At 38.8% G+C, this 13,917-nt stretch overlaps 1 protein-coding gene across 1 annotated transcript in view; it reads right to left on the bottom strand.

The window, feature by feature from the left end:
- hook1 (hook microtubule-tethering protein 1) overlaps positions 1-13,917 on the bottom strand; it is a 51,589-nt gene that overhangs the window by 19,823 nt on the left and 17,849 nt on the right. Inside the window, exons 7-10 of the mRNA XM_038309076.1 lie at positions 13,449-13,511; positions 9,415-9,498; positions 3,309-3,472; positions 3,089-3,229 (exon numbers count right to left, since the gene is read on the bottom strand). Coding sequence (XP_038165004.1) covers positions 3,089-3,229; positions 3,309-3,472; positions 9,415-9,498; positions 13,449-13,511 — 452 coding nt within the window. The remainder of the gene's footprint in view (positions 1-3,088; positions 3,230-3,308; positions 3,473-9,414; positions 9,499-13,448; positions 13,512-13,917) is intronic.

Genomic DNA, 13,917 nt, shown 5'->3' with positions numbered 1-13,917 from the left:
TCATCTCCGTCTGGCTGCACATCCCGATTCACACTCCATTCTAGGAGTGTAAATCACATCCATCATGGCGATTCGATTCAGTATCGATTTCCTGACCCAACGATTCGATTATTTTCGATACTCAAGAATACACCACGATTCGATTCAATTCGATTAATTGGTTAATTTTACAGGCTAAACAAAGTTTCAAGTTTGAAATAAATCAATGAAAGCTGTAATATCATTATGCATTTTCTTTAGAAACAACAGCAAATAACAGAAGTAGAAAAGTTGCATCAAAAAATACTGCAAAAATACTGCACAATATCAGTGTAATGAGTTCAATGCAATACCTCGGCTCCAGAGAAACTGTCCAACATATTTTTTTAGAATGTAATAAATATACTCAGGAAAGAGGGATGTTGCGTAGAGAGTTAGACAGGAATAAAAATAAACTAGATATAAGGGAATTGTTTCAAAGGTCATCTGGGGATGTAGTTTTTGGTTGTATTTTTAATTTTCTAAGAAGAACGGGTATTTTAGGGAGAATATAATAGTTTGTCTGGTCTATACTCCATTCTGGAAGGTGGCGGTAATGCACCTATAAGTTGTTTGCCAACCGCCATTAAAAAAAAAAGAAGAAGAAGTGACGACGTCACCGCCCCTTGAGAGACGCTCCGCTGCACCTCTCCCAGATTGTAGCTGACCGCAAACAGTGCAGCAGACAGGAGGCCGGCTTGATTTGTTTTTATGACCGAAATTGCGTAAAACAACTCGTGAAGTTTGACCCGCTAGAAGAGCGAGGTGCCCGAGAACGCTGGGACCCTTTTTCCACCTGGATCTCCGCTCTTTTTGGCCCTCATGTCCCTCCGTCGTCGGACTAAACTTGTCCCCACTTCCTTGCCACCTCGGCCGTTTCTAGACCCACAGCGTGTAGCTCAGACCACGCTTCAATATTGAGCATAATTTAAAAATGTCTGTGTGAAGCTCACTGCAACACACTGCTGTAAGAGTATAACCAGGAAGCGCGGTAGGAGGGCAAAATAGGTTTAGTGGCACCGCAGCATGGGAGAATTATGCCCAGGAGCAAATGGATAAAAATAGACCGGAGGAAAAAAAACATGAATCGATTATCTTGCGGACGTGTCGATGCATCGGATCGTCGACTTTTGGATCGATGCATCGATACAAAACGATTATTATTTACACCCCTACTCCATTCCAGTAGTTGGCGGTAATGCCCCTCCAGAAGTTGCTTGCCAACCAACACAAAACAGAAGAACAACTATAAACAAACAATCGAAAGCAGACTTTGTCAAGTAAATCCACGAAAGGTTGCCGTCTTCGCCTGACCCTTTGCAAACACCAAAGTACATCAATAATAATCAAGCATAACTTTCTGAATGTGACGGGCGCTGCCATTTTGATTTGCTTGATTCCCTCTTTCTTCATCTTCTTCTTCTTGTGTTTCATGGCGGTTGGCAAACAGCTTTTGGTGCCACCAACTGCTTGATTTCCTCCTTCAATACTGGCAGTGATACCGCAGATCGTCACTAGGAGGCGAGGAGTCGAGGAACCAAGCTAGCGCCATATGTAAACGGTCGTCTGAACCGAGCTCGGCCTGGTTAACTGATCCGAGCTCGGACCGGTCTTGGCATGGATCGGTTTTTCAAGGGTAGTGTAAATGGGGTATAATTTAGAGATTTGCATGACGTTACTACAAAGGTCCCAAACTGTGGGCAGATATTTCTGGCTCATACATTTACTAAGGTGTTTGTTTTTGACATGTGACCGAGGTGTTTAGAGGGATGAGTTCTCTGATCAGAGTTATAATTTCTTTGTGGTAATAGAGTCAACATTAAAACTCTATTCCAGAGTGAAAATGTGAGGAGAATCACGACTCTGTTTCCTTTTTGGTTTGTTTTTAAATAAGAAATAATAATCACAATAGCTGTCCTTATTTTTTGTAGCCTTTTTGTGCTGAAGTTCTATGCAGGTGGTAGAATCTGTAGCAGGTGGTTCTATGCATCAAAACATCAGGTGGTTTCTTAAAAATACAGGTTCTTTCATATTAATCTGAAAATTATACAAACATGTACTGATGTACCCCTATAAAAGTTTTAAATGCACCCCTTTTTCATCATTCTATCTCTATTCTTCTATTCTGCAGTATTTGTTAGTTTAATCTCTAACGTTCTGCTCTCTCTGCTTTTTCTCATAGTAGCTTCATCTGGTCTGTTCCTATTTGGCTGTGACTCCATCCTGGAGAGAAATATCAGCTGTGCTGCTGCCATCAACACCTTTGTTTCTAGATGTTGGAGATCCTGCCTGTTTTTCAGTGTGGTCCTGTTTTTATGACTATGACTGTCAGAATGTGCTCTCTTCGTCCTCTGACATGGGAGCTGGCTCGGAGCTCGTCTGCCTGGCTGTGTGTTTCCTGGACGGCGCCACCTTTTACAGCTGCTTTTTGTATCTCTGCTTCTGTCTCCTTGAACCCCAGTCTGCCTCAGCAGATGGCCGCTCACACTCCTGTTAAAAGGGAGTTTTTCCTCTCCACCGTCGCTACAATCATGCTTAGTGTGAGAGATTGCCTTGGAGTCAATGAGTCGATGCAATCAACTGGTTTTCCTTAGATAGAAAACTTTGAATCAATTTGACTGGATGATCTGTTGAACTGTAAAGTGCCTTGAGATGATGTGTTGTGAATTGGCGCTATAGAAATAAACTTCCTTAACAAGCTTCCTTCATGCCCCTCTCAAACCACCTATTTTCTTTGCTTTTCAAGCAGGAAATTGCCTCCTGATGCAAAATATAACATTAATTTCAGTTAAAAATAAAATATTTTCATCTTGAAAATTTGGTGCATATAGAATAAAATCATAGTAAAACTCTTACATTTTGTGGTTCTAATTAAAAATTCCAAGCAGTATTCCTTGACAAGAACATTCACTAGAAGCAAAATTACATTCTGTTTGTTGAGTTTATGCAGCTAAACCAACTTTTAAGAATGAAAAAAGTCTTGGAAAATAAGAGTCTTAAGAATCCATGAGGTAAATAAAATGAACTTTATAAGAATTTATTAAAAAGGAGGAGTTTGCCAAATACAAACCTTAAAACATCCAGTTCATCTTTCAGAGCCCGTGATTCCTCTGCCAGGCTGGTAAGCTCATCATTACGATGCTGAAGCTCAATCAGCTGCTTCTCCAGCTCCTCACAGTGGATCCGGTAGTCATCCTTGGCAGCCTCCAGTCTAGATGAGCACATATGTGAGCATTTGATTTTCACTGAAAGTAAAGAGCAGAGGTTCATCTGAAGCTGCAGTAATCAACCTGAAGTTCTCCTCCTGCAGACTCTCCAGTTGCTGCTGCAGCTGGCTGTGTTTCCTTCCCGATGGTGTGCTCGGGTCATCAAAAGTGTCTAGCTGGCTGGTGCGGTCCGTTAGGACATCGTTCTCAGCCAAGAGGCTGTTTCTTTCCTCTAGAAGAACGGCCACCTGTCCAGGAATAAAGATGTTAAGGCTGTTCTCTTCAGGAGTTTCAAGCCGGGGTTAAGGTTAATTAAAGTGAGCAGAAAGGAGCTGCAGGGTTAAATCTCCTGCTGGTCAATAACAGCATGCAGAGCAGGAAAGTTACTTTCAGAATTAAAAGAGGCAACACAGAGAAAAAAAAACATTTTTTGTTCCATGTTGAAGTAAACAAAGTTCTTGGTTCTTGCTGGAAATGTGGTTCTCAGCTTAAGAAATGTTAAAACATGGATATTAGTTTCCCTCTTAATCAAATAAAGGTTCATTTACCAATTTAAAGGGGAACGCCATTTTTTTTTTACATTGGGCCCTTGATTTCACGTTATTACATCATGTTCTACTCACTCATATGAGTTTTGTGTCATTTGGAGCCGTTCTGAAGATATTCCGTTAGGTTATATCCAAGTAACGTCTTCCTACGGGCAACGACTTGAAGGCACAAACTAAACTGTTCATAGTTTATTCTTTATGGTACGCCAGCATTCAGAACATGTAGGGGAATCACTGTCCCCCAGACATCCGCGGTTATATATTTTATATTAATATAAATAAATAAATAAAAAAAGTGCCGCGTGTATGACGTCATCCGCGCGCCGGCTACCTTTCATTCTTCCTGTCCGCTCAACTGCTGCTAGTTTTCCTCACATGCCTGGAAGATGTCTAGTGCTGCTACCACAGATGATCTCGATCTCCAAATGGAATTGAACGATTCAGATTAGCTAGAATGAATAGAAGGGGTAGAGCGTAGCCGCCTGTGGCCCAGGCTGCCTGTCACAACTCCAGTCCTGCGCGTGGATGACGTCACACACACGCCACTTTGTTTAAAAAAAAAAAAAATATATAAAAAATAGAAACGTGGATGTCTGGGGGACAGTGATTCGCCTACATGCTATGAATGCTGGTGTACCAGAAAGAATAAACTATTAACAGTTTAGTTTCTGCCTTCCAGTCGTTGCCCATAGGAAGACGTTACTTGGATATAACCTAACGGAATATCTTCAGAACGGCTCCAAATGACACTAAACTCATACGGGTGAGTAGAACATGATGGAATAACGTAAAATCAAGGGACCAATGTAAAAAAACAGCGTTTCCCTTTAAGGATAAAAAAAGACAAATCGAGTAAAATTTAAGCCTTGCTTATACAGTGCTGTAAAACAGTATTCTTTTTTGTCTTGCACATTTCTTTTTTTTTTTTGCTTCTCACTGTGCCCACATATTTTAGATCAAGGTTCCTCAATTTCCACCTTCCAGGTCCAGTGCCCTGCAACTTTTAAATGTGTCTCTGCTTATACACCTGAATGAAATGGCTGAATTACCCCCTCAGTATGCAGTCAAGTTATCCACAGTGCTTTAAATGTCCTGGACATGGATTTATCAAACTTCCTAGAGTGCTCTCTTTACTCCTAAGTGCTGAGAATTTGGGGAATTTACTCCAACTCTCAAATTTAAGAATAAAAGGTAGGAGTTGCCACTAGAGGGTGGCATTGAGGTGAGGGAGAAGTGCATAAAGCTGAAGACATTTAGCCTTTTCATAACAGATCAGGCTGATCAAACGGTGTTCTTTGGATAGTGCGGATAAAATCTGTGTTATGGACTTAATAGCAGACGTAATCTCAGCAGTAACCACATGCTACACAGGCTGAAATTAAAAGCCATGTAATCAGTGTTGCACCGATACCGATACCAGTATCTGCATGTTGTCTAAATTAATTCCTCTGAGCCCATTTCCTTTTTTTTAACTAATGTAATTTTCGGACTAAAAGCCGCAACTTTTTCCCCATTTTTCGACCTTGCAGCTTATATAACAATGCGGCTTATCTATGGACTTTTACAGCTAACGGCCACTAGCGTAATACCTAAATCTATAGATTTTACCATCCACCATGTTGACGTCACATTTGCTTCAACACACAAGTATGGTAGCCGCGCGCGCGGGAATGCGGAGGTCCTCCGGAAGCAGACTTCTACCGCGAGTGGTACGAGACAGAGCGACAGCGAGAAAGATGGACATTGTGAGCGCAAGACAGTTTGTGTTAATCATAAAAAAACCTGCGGCTTATAGTCCGGTGCGGCTTGTACAGGTGCTGGTCATAAAATTAGAATATCATGAAAAAGTAGATTGATTTCAGTAATTCCATTTAAAAAGTGAAACTTGTATATTATATTCATACATTACATACAAACTCATATATTTCAGATGTTTATTTTGTTTAATTTTGATGATTACAAATGACAACAAATGAAAATCTCAAATTCATCATATCAGAAAATTAGAATATTACTGAAGACCAATAAAAACAAAGGATTTATAGAAATGTTGGCCAACTGAAAAGTATGAACATGAAAAGTATGAGCATGTACAGCACTCAGTATTTAGTTGGGCCTCCTTTGGCCTGTATTACTGCAGCAATGCGGCGTGGCATGGAGTCGATCAGTCTGTGGCACTGCTCAGGTGTTATGATAGCCCAGGTTGCTCTAATAGTGGCTTTTAGCTCTTCTGAATTGTTGGGTCTGGTGTATTGCATCTTCTTCTTCACAATACCCCATAGATTTTCTATGGGGTTAAGGTCAGGAGAGTTTGCTGGCCAATTAAGAACAGGGATACCATGGTCCTTCAACCAGGTACTGGTAGCTTTGGCACTGTGTGCAGGTGCCAAGTCCTGTTGGAAAATGAAATCTGCATCTCCAAAAAGTTGGTCAGCTGCAGGAAGCATGAAGTGCTCTAAAACTTCCTGGTATGTGGCTGCGTTGACCCTGGACCTCAGAAAACACAATGGACCAACACCAGCAGATGACATGGCACCCCAAACCATCACTGACTGTGGAAACTTTACACTGGACTTCAAGCAACGTGGATGAAGTGCCTCTCTTCTTTTCCTCCAGACTCTGGGACCTTGATTTCCACAGGAAATGCAAAATTTACTTTCATCAGAGAACATGACTTTGGACCACTCACCAGCAGTCCAGTCCTGTTTCTCTTTAGCCCAGGCAAGACGCTTCTGACGCTGTCTGTGGTTCAAGAGTGGCTTGACACAAGGAATGCGACAGCAGAAACCCATGTCTGTCATACGTCTGTGTGTGGTGGTTCTTGAAGCACTCACTCCAGCTGCAGTCCACTCTTTGTGAATCTCCCCCACATTTTTGAATGGGTTTTGTTTCACAATCCTCTCCAGGGTACGGTTATCTCTCTTGCTTGTACACTTTTTTCGACCACATCTTTTCCTTCCCTTCGCCTCTCTATTAATGTGCTTGGACACTGAGCTCTGTGAACAGCCAGCCTCTTTAGCGATGACCTTTTGTGTCTTGCCCTCCTTGTGCAAGGTGTCGATGGTCGTCTTTTGGACAACTGTCAAGTCAGCAGTCTTCCCCATGATTGTGTAGCCTATAGAACTAGACTGAAAGACCATTTAAAGGCTTTTGCAGGTGGTTTGAGTTAATTAGCTGATTAGAGTGTGGCACCAGGGGCCATCAATTTTGAACCTTTTCACAATATTCTAATTTTCTGATATGATGAATTTGAGATTTTCATTTGTTGTCATTTGTAATCATCAAAATTAAACAAAATAAACATCTGAAATATATGAGTTTGTATGTAATGTATGAATATAATATACAAGTTTCACTTTTTAAATGGAATTACTGAAATCAATCAACTTTTTCATGATATTCTAATTTTATGACCAGCACCTGTATATGTACAAATCATGCAATTTAGCTTCTCCGGCTTATATTCAGGTGCGGCTAATAGTCTGAAAATTATGGTAGTCCTGCATGTAACTGGTAAAACTTCTCTGATTTCACAGTTAATGCTCATAAATGCCTCACAATGAAAAAAGAAATAAGATAAGCATGTCCTTTCCCTGCTGTGTAAATGCCAAAAAAGTGATTTCAGTACTTTTAGTGATGTACATTAACAGGTCTGAAAAAACCTTATAAGAGAATAAAAACCTTTTAGTAATAATAAGATTTTTTTTTCAAATAAAGGTCTAAAACATTTTATCGCAATACTTAGGTTATGCAATTCCGGAAATAACACTGAAGCATCACAGCCATCAATTAACAGCTTCATTCAGCAACTGGTCACTTCAATGGACTTGGTGACATCATCTAAAACTCAATTTACAGAACCAGGTGCTGCTCTGAGAGTCACACTTAAGATCTCGTTCCATCTTTTTATTTAAAGCCAGGTTAGTCAATACATATTTTTCCACCTCAATAAATAAATATCCTTATTTTTTAATCATTTGTATTATTTAAAGGGCTGGACTGGGGTCACAACTTTGCAGCAAGAAGTTACATATCCTCAATAGGTCTCTTGTGGAGAGTCTGATCTCTTCCACCATCATCTGCTGGTTTTACAGCATTAGAGCTTAAAAAAGCTCAGCAAGCTACTCAAGAAGGCCAGCTCTGTTCTAGGAACTCCTCTACAGCCTCTGGAGATGATTTCACAGAGAAGATTTCTTCATAAAGTGAAGAAGATTGTGGACAATGGTCAGAGGTTTCTCCAGAAAGCTACAGAAGATCCTTCCTAACTCCAACTATCAACACCTCCACAAAAACCATATGAGGTACTGCAACTTTTGATTTCCCTTTGGGGTTATTAAAATATTTTTGGATATTCTGCAAATTAATTTTCCTTGATCTTCTAACTATGTTTTAATGTTATACCTTCATGAAATATATTGTTGATTTTACCCAAACATTATTTAGGTTGTGGTCAAATTGTTTTATTTGCTTTACTACCTGCTTTTATCTTTTCTTGGTTTTATTTTCCGTTCTATTTTCCTTTTCAATTCATGCAAAGCACTTTGAATTGTCTTTCTACTGAAGTTTGCTATACAAATAAATGTGCCTTCCCTTTATTCAGAGTTGGAAGGAAACAGTAAATATTTCATAACAAATGAATACTTTGCCCTGTAATGGCCTCTCGCCCGTAGACAGCTGGAGATAGGAACCAGCACCCCTTGCCTCCTTACATTTCGACCCCACTTGGGATAAGCGTGTTAAAAAATGGATGGATGGACGGACGGACGGATGGATGAATACTCTGTAATGCCAAAGTCAGTATTTTGTAATATAAATGTGTTTAGTTGACTTTGAAAAGCTTAAAAATTATGATATAGAACAACAAAAAAACAGATATTTAAGGGGAGGGGATGCTTACTTTACAGCACTGTACAAACACTGAACAAAACCGTTAGCTGAGTTTGAAGTAACATTAAGGCCTAGGTTCTATTCCAGAAACCAGTTAGATATTTATTTAGTTGTTTAAAGGTTTTTTGGTCAGACTTTTCCTTAATCAAGAAGGCCAAATGGATATCATAGCACACATTCAAGGATGAATGTTTAGAATATTGCCAAAATGACTAAACTTGCAGTAGATAACTTATCATTACCCTGTTTGAACCCTGTGTTAGCAGAGTTAGAGCAAACATTTGAGCAGCTGGTTCTGATGGGTTTAGCTGGGTTTAGTTCCTCCTTCACCCCCGGCGATAAGCTGTGTTTAACTTACCTCTCTGCCCATAGACCCGAGCAAGGCAGCAAAATGATCAAATCAATCTGCTGAGAGTCCAGGTAGACATTTGATCAGTCCCGATGCTAAATTCAGCACTTCTAACAGTGGCAGATACGGGCTGGATGCCATGTGAAGCCAGCAGAGCCCAGACTGTGGCTCCACAGCCGTTCTGCCACAGCGGCTCCAGACAATGGAGCCAAGCATTTCAGAGAATTTCAAAACTTTGGGTTACGCTGTGCCAAAGGCTTCCATGTCTGAATACACCGAGAGCTACAATCTGCTAACTAATGAGACATTCTGACAAAAACTAAAAACTAAACACTTTATGAAAAACCTTATCTCCATACAGTAGAGATATAAACATGTGCATGTTGTGCATGAGCTCCATATTCACCTGTAAATCCAGCTCTTGACAGCGTTGAGCCAAGGCTTCCTTTTCTGACATGAGTTCAGAAAGATCCTCCAGGAGCTTCTTCACCTGAATAGATGAAAAAAAACAAAATTAAAGCGTAAAAACCTAAACATTAGGATTTAGCAAAGAAAAGAATTTCAATTATTTCTTTTAGCACTCGTTCACAACAAATATATCAATTTCACAAGAAGAAGAGGTTCAAATCGTATGAACCCAGAGGTGTCAAGTCATAAAGTAGAAAAACTTGTTTCCTTACTTAAGTAGACATTTTGTCTATCTATACTTTATTGGAGTAATTATTTTTTTAACAACTTTTTACTTCTACTCCTTACATTATTTTTGCAATTATCTCTAGTTCCTACTCCTTACATTTCAAAAATATACTCATTTGTTTCATTTGAGCTCATTTTTTTTATGACCTGTTGGCATCTAAAAATAAAAAAACATAAAATAATTAGTTTAAATAATAATTATTATTTAAACTAGGGATGCACAATATAATCGGCCCCCTATCGGTATCAGCCTTAACACTGAATATCGGACAAAGTCTAAAAAAAAAATACTACTTCTTCTTCTTCCTCAAAAACTTCTTTTTTACAGACTTAAAAACTTCTAAAGACGAGGGAAAAAATATTGATACATTAAAATATCACAATATAAAAATTTATTAAAAACACCATATCAATCTCTTTTACTAATGAAATATTGCTATATGTCATCGTTATGCTACGAAATCCCCCGAAAATCTACGAAATTTTGCCATATTTTTATATGTTGATATATTGACGCGGTATCGATCTATTTTACTAACAAAATCTCACAAGAATTTGCAAAATATCCCGAGAGTTTGTAACAGAACGATGACATTTCACGAGATTTTGAAAGTAAAATAAATCGATACCGCGTTTTTAAAAATATTTGATATCAGCATATGAAAATATATTTGAGTATATTATTTTTCAAAGTGTCAGAAATGGATAACAAAACTGCTATTTTCAATGACTACTTATTTTTGTCCAGCTTTAACATCACTATCGGTATCGGTTATCGGCTACATGAGTTTTAAAATATCGGCATATCGGATATCGGCCAAAATCCCAATATCGTGCATTCCTAATTAAAACTAATTATTTTGCATTAATTACTTTGTGGTTGGACTCTGTGCTGCACCAACTTGTTGTTTCCCACATATCAAAATAAATAGTTTTTCTAGATGATTTAAAGTTAAATTTGATACCATTAGTTATGCAGTTATACATCTAGGAAAATTATGTGTGAGGAAGTTATCATCCAGATTTGTAGAAAAATGTTCCTTTAATAGTGTAGTGCAGTAAAGCTTCTGTCGTCGTAACATTTATTTCCTGCATCACTTTTATACTTTAAGTAGTTTTTAAAATTGTACTTTTACTGAAGTGAAAAGCTTAAGTTGATCTTCTAACTTCTACAAAAGTGTTTTAAACAGAAGGTTTTCATCTTCTACTTGAGAAATAAATATTAATACTTTTGACTTCTCTGTATGAAGGTTTACAGAATCCAGTTGAAATGGATGCAAACTGGTCTAAACACAGCAACTGTCTGCAAAAGTACACAGTTGTTAGGTTTATTCTTTATACATCATGTGCATTGTTATTCTGTTAGCCAGATTAGACAGAGTAGAAGGCCTTCCTTCACATTGTGGATGTCACTGTGTATGGAAGTCATCTAATCAGGACAGCCTTCGTGTCTTTAGAAACACAGAGGATATGGGCGCATCTTGGAGCCGGACTGATAGAGGAGACGTATCTGTAATTCTTGGGCATGGAGGCAAGATGTATACAGATCAGGGCATTGATGGCATGTCAGTTTCTGATACAGATAGCTAAGCATCCACCTGATCCAACACATAGACTCATGAGGTATAAGAAGAAGGAGACGACCTTGTTCGGGGCTCAATCTTTGCCTGACGCTCGCTGACGTTTTTTGAGCCCACAGCTGTGCCGACTCCAAGCATTTTCTCTGTCCTGTAACGACCTGATCTGGAATAAACGCTGTTACTTTTTTACTCCTGTTTTTATAGTCCTTTTTTATATGATTTTACCCAGTTTGAGTTAAGAGTAGTAAATAACTTGCTCCCAGGAAAAGAACCGGTAGGGAAGTTCCGAGGCGCAGCCGCCTTCAGGGGGACATAACTTCCTGATTTAACACATTCAATTTACTTCAATTTCTTTATAAAGAAAAGTTTTAGGACCTTTTTTTCAAGGTCCTTTACAAAACAAGAATTACTATTCAGATTCCAAGTCAAAAACATACATTCCAGCTGGTTGTAATTAGTCAAACCTGCTTAAAATGTTTCTTAAGGAAAACCCTGAAATTGCTTCGAGTCGTTGATTTGCAGCCTCCACTACTGCTGGATAGGATTGTGGCAACGTTTGCTTCCTTTATTTTGCTGACTTTGCAGCAATCCATCGTACCGACCATGTATGAAGCAAAACAGGAGAGAAAAACTGTTTCTTTGCTGGTTCTTCTGAAGAAAGGTTCAGCAGAGCCAGGCTCAGGGTTAGCATAAGGTGCTTTCCCACTGAAATTGACAGATCAATGCAGGTTTTGAAATGCAGGTCGACCCGCTAATAACCAGCATATGGATCCTTTCCCATTTGGTAAGATATGTGGGTCTGACCCCCTGCTGGAAGCTGCATGGCCTCTGTTCCCACACCGCTGTGTGTCTGGTGACGGCATCACGCTGGGTTAACCTTCATGATGTCATAAGTGTGACAGAAAGCAGGAAAGTAAACATGGAAGGAGGCCGTAGACGATGTGCCTCCTTGTTTCACTCTGTTGTCCATCCAAATCTCTCACTAGTGTAATGTTGTGACGTACGTATGTTGGGCTCCATGGTAGAACGTATGTAATGGATAGTCAGCTATTCAAAATAAATTGCCTAAATGATCTGTAGACCATTTAAAGTAAATTATTAAAAGTGAATTTTCTAAATTAAGAACGTTTATCATTCATGGATGTTTGTTTTGATCAACATTGTTTGTGGTTTTATATTTTGTTTTGTTTAATGGCATTTGCACTTTTTTTTTTTTTACCTCACGGGAGGCCCTACAAAAGCCAATGAATGACTTGAACTGTCCAGATGTTTGTCACAAAGAAATCAACGCTTAGTGTTCCCCAGTGAAAGCAGCTAGCTACGTTTTGTTTTGTTGTTTGTATTGTAAGTTTATGTTTTGCATCCTAATATTTGTATAGGTCCTTAGCCAGGGATCCATGTGGGTCAAGCGAACCGTTCCCACCGTCACTAACAGCTGATTGTTTGCAGGTTTAATATACCCACAATGGCAGTCACTTATCATGGAGCCTTTATATGCTGAGGGAAAAAAACGGTACTAGCACTATAAGCTCCAATAAAAACACAGCTACACAGATGAGCTCTGAGCCAATATTCAAAGGTAAAGATAATAAACAAGACAAACAGTCAAAGTAAAGGTTCAGCTGAGGTCTACATTGGAAAAAAACGAAATCTAAATAAATCTAAAACACTAAAACAAGGCTAAAAGAAGTTCATTTGTTCATGAATAGAGGAGGTAAGTGAGACATTTCGCCAATGGAACAAGACAATTTCCATTTTAAATAAGAAAAAACAAATGCATTGTCCTAATTCAAGTGCATAATATCTAATTATCTTATTCTAAGAGTAAAAATACTCATTCTACTGGCAGATCATCTTATTTATTAACTCAATTTAATGGTAAATACATGTTATATAAGACATTTTTGCTAATTTCTAGATCGTCTTTGCAGTGCAGGTGAGAAACAGGATAAACCATTGTAAGATACGACTGACCTATCGACTGAACAGAGTTAAAATTTTGGTCACATTAGCTCAGCCACAGCCCCCCCCTCAGGAATTTGCCACCAGGTTTAGCTATTATGAAAAAATTAGAACATTAAAAGATGACAAATCAGAGAAAATACCTTTACTTCACTTAATTTAAGAAAACATTATACGTAAAGAATGAAGAATTCTTACTAACCTGCTGCTCTGGATCCCCTGACAGCTCGGTTCCTAATGTTGTTGCATTATCTTTTTTCATGAGCTGATGAGAAAAATTTCACCAGGTTTATTAGACACAACCAACAAATGAGCTGCAAAACATTAGTCTGGTTAGCACATCCCTCGAGAACCTAGAAAACTCAGCTGTGACGACTTTTAGTCTTTTAAACTGAAGCAGAAACATACAAAATAAGGTGCAAGGCCTGTGCTTGTTTGCAGTGTTGGCAGACATGAATATTAGGGCTGCAGGGTTTATAGGATAAACATGATATAAGGATTACTGATAATAATTAGGGATGCTCAAAATATATAAGCAATAATATTGGCTTTGGTTTTTAAACATACCGGTATCAGACCGACCAGTAGAAGTGGGGTTTTAAGAACACTTAATGTTTATTTCCATTCAGTTGCTATTTGTGTTACAGGAAGGGGAGGGGTTGGTCATGTGA

The sequence above is a fragment of the Cyprinodon tularosa genome, unplaced genomic scaffold (genome assembly GCF_016077235.1).
Source record: "Cyprinodon tularosa strain WSP-4 unplaced genomic scaffold, ASM1607723v1 ctg656, whole genome shotgun sequence".
NCBI lineage: Eukaryota > Metazoa > Chordata > Actinopteri > Cyprinodontiformes > Cyprinodontidae > Cyprinodon > Cyprinodon tularosa.
Note: the sequence above shows the minus strand (reverse complement) of the source record. Positions and strands in the feature narration are given on the sequence as shown.